Source organism: Prosopis cineraria, unplaced genomic scaffold (assembly GCF_029017545.1).
Source record: "Prosopis cineraria cultivar Desert tree isolate PC_DT_omini unplaced genomic scaffold, ASM2901754v1 PC6, whole genome shotgun sequence".
NCBI lineage: Eukaryota > Viridiplantae > Streptophyta > Magnoliopsida > Fabales > Fabaceae > Prosopis > Prosopis cineraria.
Genome location: NW_026555337.1, coordinates 5,267,178 through 5,275,637, shown reverse-complemented (window position 1 = coordinate 5,275,637; position 8,460 = coordinate 5,267,178). Strand labels below are relative to the sequence as shown.

At 35.4% G+C, this 8,460-nt stretch overlaps 3 protein-coding genes across 3 annotated transcripts; 2 read left to right on the top strand and 1 right to left on the bottom strand.

Moving 5' to 3' along the window:
* Nucleotides 1-365: 365 nt before the first annotated feature.
* On the top strand, nt 366-1,037 carry LOC129312514 (calcium-binding protein KRP1-like). Its single transcript, XM_054955157.1, has one exon. It carries the CDS (start codon nt 535-537, stop codon nt 886-888), a length of 354 nt encoding a protein of 117 aa, XP_054811132.1. The 5' UTR covers nt 366-534; the 3' UTR covers nt 889-1,037.
* A 2,631-nt stretch (nt 1,038-3,668) lies between these two features.
* LOC129312512 (uncharacterized) lies at nt 3,669-4,632 on the top strand. Its single transcript, XM_054955154.1, has one exon. It carries the CDS (start codon nt 3,820-3,822, stop codon nt 4,516-4,518), a length of 699 nt encoding a protein of 232 aa, XP_054811129.1. The 5' UTR covers nt 3,669-3,819; the 3' UTR covers nt 4,519-4,632.
* Nucleotides 4,633-6,999: 2,367 nt separating this feature from the next.
* LOC129312513 (uncharacterized) lies at nt 7,000-8,165 on the bottom strand. Its single transcript, XM_054955156.1, has 2 exons — nt 7,558-8,165; nt 7,000-7,451 (listed from the first exon to the last, which is right to left on the bottom strand). Exons 1-2 carry the CDS (start codon nt 7,723-7,725, stop codon nt 7,155-7,157), a joined length of 465 nt encoding a protein of 154 aa, XP_054811131.1. The 5' UTR covers nt 7,726-8,165; the 3' UTR covers nt 7,000-7,154.
* Between the last annotated feature and the right edge of the window lie 295 nt (nt 8,166-8,460).

Below are 8,460 nucleotides of genomic sequence, written 5' to 3'. Positions count from 1 at the left end.
CCCCTAATTATTATAAATAAAAAAAATCTCTTTTCTCAAAATAAATTAATGAGAATACTTATATTTTTTATTTTTAATTTAATAAAAATATAATAGTCTATTCATTAAAAAATATATTAATAATTTTTTATATTTAAAAATAAAAAAATTATATATAAGAATGAAAGGAATATAAATTAATGAATTTTTGCTTAGATAAAAGGAATGCAATTACGTACGTGAGCTTTTATAGGAGGGCTGTTAGCCTGACAAGCTTCTCGGAAGGAGGGAGGCAATTGCCATCATGTGTGGCGAATACGAATCAAAAGTCTGTCATCAGCTAATAAATAAACTTACGTTCATGGACTGACTCTACTTTTCTCTCCTTCCTTGAAAGTTGAAACCCTTCCTGAGACGTTAATTAGACCCCTCTTTCCCATGCCTTGTTCTATTTATATATCACTCACCACCTTCCGGCCTTCACCCGCAAATTGACCAACACAAAATCTCTCTACACATTATTCCTATAACAACACCTTCCAGAGAGAGTCGTCCATGGCGGGGAAGATTGGGTTTGAAGACTTGCTGCCTGTGATGGCAAATAAGCTTGGAGGAGAAGGTCTGATAAAGGAGCTGTGTAATGGGTTTGAGTTGCTGATGGACAAAGACAGAGGAGTGATCACTCTGGACAGCTTGAGGAGAAACTCTGCTCTTCTGGGTCTTCAGGACTTGAAGGAGGATGAGCTATTGAGCATGATGAAGGAAGGCGATCTCGACGGCGACGGTGCTCTGTCTCAGATGGAGTTCTGCGTCCTCATGTTCAGATTAAGCCCTGATTTGATGAATCACTCTTGGGTTTGGCTCCAACAGGCTCTCCAAGATGAACTCGATCACTTCTCTTCCAAATGATTCTTCAATATTCATTGTTTCTCTTGTTTCCTAGTTTCATTTTCCTTCTTGTCAGAGCTTTATCTGATCATTGTGAATCATGATATATGAAAATATGCTCTACACTCCGATCTTCAGCTTCAATAACTATTCATGTTTGTTCTGAATTATGAGAAATAATCGATCTCTTAACGAAGGAACTTGAAATTTGTTAGAATAAAAGCTGGCTACTCCATAACAGGGTATGAACAAAACACAGCTGTAAAACACTACAGTACATGAAATTGAATCTTTCGTACGATTTGAAGCATAAATCTTATAGTGAATGGAGTTCAATGCAAGTGTGCTTGGAACTTTCATGGAAACACTATATTTCAAAAATCAAAGTAGCCCTTCTTGGCCGACAAGTCAAACCGCATGTAACCTCTTTTTTGTCATTTATTTTAATTGGAAAAAAAATGAACCCCCAGTTCAACTCATTTTTTTTTCTTTTGAAGGGATCAATTAAACACACAACTCTAACACCCAAGTGTCAAGGTTCAAACATTGGACCTCAAATTTGTAAAAAGGTAGCATTCCCGCTCAGGCAATTTGTCATCGGCGAAGTTCAACTCATTCAATAATAGATAGATTTTTATACGCCTGAATATATTTAATTTTGCATCGTGGTTGTGACTAGAAGTCTCATTGTAAATAATTCAAGTTGTTATTGAAATTCAGGCAATCCTGTTAGTTGAAGTTTGCATAGATGACTTTAGGTATAGATTTTAAATTTAAAATATCACATTTAAAACATATATTTATATAATAAAATTCCACCAATAAAAAAGAATTATCCTACTTGTATGACATGTGAATAGGACAGGTGTTTAAAATTAACTAGGATTTGGATCAAATCTGAATTTATTAAATTTTATGTATTTAAATAATGAATTTAAGTCAAATTTAAATTTAAATTCTCACTAATGCAAACATAATAACATAAATAATTAATCTTAACATTTTAATAATATTTATTCTTAAAAAAATTATGTTGACCGATTTGGATTCAGGAGCTTAAAATTCTTCCGGAAACGGTAAGCTTTCAAAGAGCTGACCTGGCATGTGGAACCTATTTAATAAAGGTTCGACCCACATTGTTCTAGTCCAAGTTGTGGCCGTGGCCGAAATATGGATAAAGTCAAAGTTTGCTCAATTGCCCATTCTATGTCGCCTGAAGCCCAAAAGTATCCATGCCCTCTTCCCCCCCCCCCCCCCCTTTTTGTAACAATTCATTTGCAGACTCTTCATCTCGTGCTGTATTTAATATTTATCACTTTTTTTTTTTATATTAATGAGGGTTGATCCGAGTGGACAACGGCTCAAGTTTGTTTAAGCAAGAACTCAAGTTTTGTATAGGTCGAATTTGGTTTAGTCAAGACAAAACTCTAGATATCAGGTAGGTAATCCAAAAAAAATAAAAATATTTATCATAGAATTGTACTGCATGCTCATCAAGACCAAGAGCAATTCTAACCTTTCATTTCAGCCTTATTTAATCTTTGCCATTCATTTAAATTAATTTTTTAAAATATTTTTAATATTATATTTATTGATATAAAAAGTTTTAAATTTTAATATATCTGTTTATTACCAATCTGACCAGTACATATTTAATCTAGTAATTCAATTTAATATTAAAAAATTTACAATTTTACTATCTGACTACACAGATAAACTCTATACAGTTCAGATATAATTTAGATGACCTAGTTTAATATTAAAAAATATAAAAAATTTATAAATTGATCATTAAAACATACTCTAAATAATCCAAATTTAATATTAAAATTTTTCTATTTTTTATTTTATTAAATATAATATTAAAAAAATTTAAAAAAATTAATTTAAATGAACCACAAGATCAAATAAAACTGAAATAAAGGGTTAAAATTATTGCTTATTCTAATGAGAATTCGATACTCATCACGAAATGCAGATGCATTTATCACTTTTTTTATGGCTTAACTTTTGGTCTCATTTTAATATGGCATTGCCTTCATAATCCCTTGCCTGCATCTAAAATTAAAGTAATGTTTATGAGTTTTTTTTAAGATGAAGTGAAATAAAATGGTTAGAAGCTTTGTGCCATTATTTAAAAGAAAAATTTAAAAGAGGATGGAATGACTTGGAGAGACTTTTTAAACCATCACTTGTCATTCTAAACTCATTTTTTTAACCTCTTAATTTGAAAGGTAAAGAATGAAATGATATGATATAAATATTATTTACAAAATTATCTTTATCTTTCTCACTCCCTCTCTTTCTTCTACTCCCCTTTATCTTAAAATTAAAAAATATAATTATATCTTATTCAAATATATTAATTTTATATTTATTCTTAAATAATAATTAAATAAAATTATTTATTTTGTTAATAAAACTCTCAAACAATAAAAGTGTTTAGAAACTTGTCCTGAGAACAGTTTTCTGTTTTCCAAAACAAAAAAAATAAAAAAATTCGATTGGTAATGTATTTTTAAAAAGTATTTTAAAAAATAAAAAAATAAAATATTATTCTGAAAAATAGAAAAATAAAAACAACTTTTAAGTATTTTGTGATTATTGTTCTAAAAATTAAAAAAATAAAAAAATATTTATTTTTATTATTTTTTTATTCTTAAAATATATTCTACAGAACTCAAAATAATAAAATAAAAATAATTTTAAATAATTTCAAAATATTTCCTTTCATTTCACTCCATCCTATTTCATCACATTCCATTCCATTAGCATATTCCATTCCATTAGCGGTCGTTCCTTTCCGTTCCATTCCAATAGCGCATTCCATTCCAGTAGCGATTGTTCCTTTTCATTTCATTGTATACTTTCGAACATTCCATAAGCCTTCGGTCCAATCGCTTTTCATGACCTTTGAAGGTAAGAGTGAAGACGATGCAATAGAAACATCCGATGGGGGAAATGGATAGGCAAATACAGGTTTCTCTGAGGAACCTCTCATGGGCTTGCATCACCGTTGCTTCCTTCACCGTTCTCCTTCTCTTCCTTCAAACCCCTGACACCTGTGTTCCTCCAGACGCACCCTCCAAGCCTCACCTCCGATTCCCCAAATCTTCCTGCGATTTCTCCCCTCGTGTCTACGTTCCCATCGACAAGAAGAACAAACGCCTCTGGTCCTCCAGAGAATGGCTCAAGAAGGTCGATTCCTATGTTAAATTCTTCATATCCATTCAAGATCTAGGTCTTCTCCAGAAGAATTCCAGAGCCCTCTGTGTTTCCGCCGGAGCCGGACACGAGGTCAGGGCTCTCACCAACATGGGCGTGCTCGACGTTACTGGAGTCGAGTTGATCGAATCACCGCCACTGGTGGCTCGGGCTGATCCGCATAACCTGCCCTTCTTTACCAATTCGTTTGATTTTGCTTTCACTGCCCATTTTGCCGAGGCATTGTTCCCATCACGATTTGCGTCCGAGATGGAAAGGGCGGTTGAGGCCGGGGGGGTATGTGTGCTTGTAGTTGAGGAATGTGGGGATGATGAGGTGAAGGAGATTGCGGGCTTGTTTAGGAATTCAAGATTCATTAGCTCAAATAATGTTACTCTTATTCGATTAAAAAGGACGAGTATTATTATGAAAACAAGAAATTCTTGATGACCATTGGTTAAATTTTTTATTTTCAAGTACTCTACATTTCATTCGTTGGTTATACCCCTGTAAATTCGATGATGCTTTAAATTGAATGAAGCGCTCCTGCATTAGGTATTACTACTGTTTCCAGCGGTTAGTGTAGACTAGATTCATGTAAAGTTTTTCACATTTGGAAGTGGTGCTAAAAGAGATTGCATATTGTACGGACTATGCCCTTGCCTACAACTAGATCTAGATCTAGATCTAGACGGGCTGTTGTATTAGATCGGGTTGCATGTCTTAATTTACTTTGTCAGTTGTTTGGGGCTTGTAAGTTCTCAGCTTTTCCGTAATAGGATCTTGGGTGTCTATCATGGTTAGCTGCTGGGGAAGATGTATTCGTGTTCTATTGCTCTTGAGCATGATGTTTTACCCCCATCCCCATCAAAGGAATTACTGATAAGTTTTAAGCTTCATTGGTTGAATCTAAAATATATAAATTACGAATACTAATTTGATGTTTAAGATATGCCGTTATTGTGTAAATTGGGATGTGGTGTAATGTGCCATCTGCTGGGCACGGCCCCTCTGGTGAAGTGAGACATTTAACTGATTAAAACCCTTTCAGATGAATTACAAGTTCGGGAAGAAAGCAGATAATGGTATTTGTTTTTGTAGAAAAAAATAAGAAGTGATATAGTTGTTAAGGACGGAGGAAATGGTGGTTATCAAGTAGTGGAATCATTTTCATTAAGCAGCCAGACTCTGCTGTTTTGACATTGAAGTAATGATTCGTTTTATTTATTCTCACTGCAAGTCCTGTAAACTCATAATGTTGGTGTTAGTTGATATTAAGTTCATGCTTTGGTTTGTAGAAACATCATAATGATCGAATCATTTGGTTAAACAAATTACTAGCTAATGCAAGATTATTTTATAATTGCTTGACAGAGACTGTCTCTACTGGTCTTTCATTGTCTCAAGTCGAGGCTAAGTGGGAATGCCCACCTTGTGGATGAACAAAACTAAATGTGGATGGGTCGGTGCAAGGTCAGCTTGGACATGCAAAATGTGCGGGGCTATTTTGCAATGAGCAAAGGATGTGGATTGCTGGTTTTATGGGCCGCCGTTCTCCCCTAGAAATTGGGCTTTAGAGCATCTATCATGGTCTCGTCATTGCAAAAGATTTGAATTTTAAGAAATTGATTGTAGAGAGTGACTCAACAACTATCTGCCAACAACTTCAAGCCGTCCTCAACTCATGACAATCTGATTATTGGCAAATCAAACATGGAGTTAACGCTTTGGAGAGTGATATTGAAATTTTGGTTAAGCATATGCTTCATGAAGGCAACAAACGTGTTGATTGGCCTACTAAGAAGAGTGTAGATAGTGCTGATAACTTTAATATTATTGAGACATCTCTAAAGGAGATTGTCTCTTTGTTGTATCAAGACGTTGTGGGGTTTTGGACCCTTGTCTTGTGTATTAATGTTTTCTTTTAAGTGGGCTCAGCCGCATTTGTTACCCCAGAAAAAAAAATTCATGGTTTGATATTTGATGATATGTCAACTCTGTAACATTATACTCTCATCCCAATGCTAAATAGAGCTGCTAGTTGATTAATTTTTATAGATTTAGTGAAAATTCATATAAATTAAAGAAGTTGAATGAATTAGTCAATAGTAAAAATGTGGTTGGATTTCTCCAAAATACCTCAGGAAAATACATGGTTACATTTGAATTATTGTTACATTTCTTTGTTCTTCTGGTAGTAGTTTGGGGAAAAGATAATAAATCCAGAAGATAAAATGAATTTGAATTTTTTCATTTAAAATCAAAATTAACCTTTCAATTAATTCTTACATTTAAGAAACGAGAGAGTACTAGTGTTAGGTTTCCAACTACCAAAAGGCAAATCAAGTTTCCAATTTTTTTTTTCTGGTAAAAGTATCAAGTTCCCAACTTTTAACCAAACCTCGTGCAGCTCTGAGCCCCACAGATTTGAAATATCTGACGGGCCATCTTATTAGACCAGGAATTCTTGAACTTGCTCTTTAAAATTTGTTGTAGACCCAGTAAAATTATTTTTAATTACTTTTGGCTGTTTTGGTATTGAAAGTATGTTACATGCTTCCCCTTAAAATTTTTACTTTCATTAAGTTTCATGACTAGAAACATGCTTCGCGGGAGCCAATGAAATTGAGGCACAACGCATAATCATGACTTGAAGCTTTGCAGTTTGATTCTTATTCTTTAAGTCTTGAGGCAGTTTTATGACAAGAATGGAGAAGGCAAAATAAAACAAAAAGATTCGGGGAAAAAAAAAACTACTTGACGGAAAACACAGGTTTACCGTCTTGTAGAAAAACACGGACGAGGTTTCAACTAGTTTTGGTATATTAGCCACATCCCCCTTTTTTCGTTTTTTTAAGACAGGACAGGACGAGGCAGTGATCCAAAGTGATTCCAAACAAAACAAAAGGAATCAAGGAGGGAGGAAAATTCAGAGAAACAGGGAGCTCCAATCTAATAATCATATTGACTATATACTCATAAATAATTATCATAGTCGCACTTACACTGTAACTACAATCTCAATCTTTCCGTTTCACTTTCCTAGATGAACTGGAAATTGAAAAACACTCGTAAATGAACATTCAGTAACTAGGATCCCTTTTCCTAGTGACCCGAATGTAGCAAAAAACAGCAGCGAAAATAGCAGTAACAAGACCACCTATTATGACACCACCACCCGCCACGGACTTGTCAGTGGAACGATGCTTCCCGAGCCTCCTATACTCGGGAGCTTCCGCTCCTTCATACTCCGACGAAACCTTACTCCCAGAGACTGGCTGCTCTGCTACTTCATGCCCGTTCTTCTCATGAGGCTGAACTTGTGTCTGGGTTTTAAGCTGCAATGGCTTCAGCTCTGCCACGGATTGAAGCACCAACATCTGAGCCAACAGAAGAAAAATCAAACCAAGCCTAGCCATTCTGAACAAAATGTAATGTATGCGATGCAGCAAGTTAGGGTGTTCAGGGTTTTAGAGAAAGAATCACCGTTAAGAAAACAGGGGCTGATATTCTATTGAGCTTAGGCAACAGGGGTCGAAGGAATTTATAAATAGAAGGGGAAGGGAGGAGTGGGATCTCTCTATCTCTCTCTCTGTCTCTCTTTTCGGTGGTTGAAACTTGAACGTGTGACTCGAAACGCAAGTGAAGTTTCATGAGCTATCATTTAATTATTGTGCGTGGCATATGAATGGGTCCCATCCATAATGAAGGATGTATCTACAGCGGAGGAGGGTAAGTTTGGTTTCGGGATTTTATTAAGGTTGCTGTCTGTCGCGGTCTTACGATTCAGTTTTGGGACAGCTCACTCATAGCGTCGCCTGAATCTCAGAATTAAAGCCGAAACGGTGAATGACAAGTAGAAGGCCTTGCATATCAATGCACGTTAAGTAGTCCTAAAGATGTCCGAGCTTCAGTATTTAGAACCATGTTGTTATAATGGGTAGTGTTTGGATTGGAATGAGATGAGGGATGATGTGCATGGATGGAATGATAATCTGGGAGGGAAGAAGGCGCCAGATTCCTAATAAGGAGGATTGAAAGAGAAAGGGACAGTTGGCAGTGGGAAATTTGGGGAAATAGATAGCTGGGAATTAGCAGGTGCATTGATCTCCTATCACTTTCATCAATGAGATCATCGATTGCGACGTGGCAGCCCAGATTGTTGATGAGGACCTGTGTTGCCATTAATAAATAGTAAGCTTAGCGTGCCAAGCTGCAAATAATTAATAACTAATCTTTTGTTTACCCGATAACCAAACAAGGAACAAGATCAAGTAAAGTAAGTTGTCAGAATTTTATGTTACCTGGGGGTAAAAGGTCGGTGGCTGTGAAACCCGAAACTTGAGATATGCAATCTACTTTTCGTATCCGATCGAACAGCCTTACAGC

Coding starts and splice junctions, on each gene's coding strand:
- LOC129312514 (XM_054955157.1), top strand. CDS start 535: ATGGCGGGGAAGATTGGGTTTGAAGACTTGCTGCCTGTGATGGCAAAT.
- LOC129312512 (XM_054955154.1), top strand. CDS start 3,820: ATGGGGGAAATGGATAGGCAAATACAGGTTTCTCTGAGGAACCTCTCA.
- LOC129312513 (XM_054955156.1), bottom strand. CDS start 7,725: ATGAAACTTCACTTGCGTTTCGAGTCACACGTTCAAGTTTCAACCACC. Junction 7,452..7,557: donor CAGCCCCTGTTTTCTTAACG/GTGATTCTTTCT, acceptor CTGTTGGCTCAG/ATGTTGGTGCTTCAATCCGT.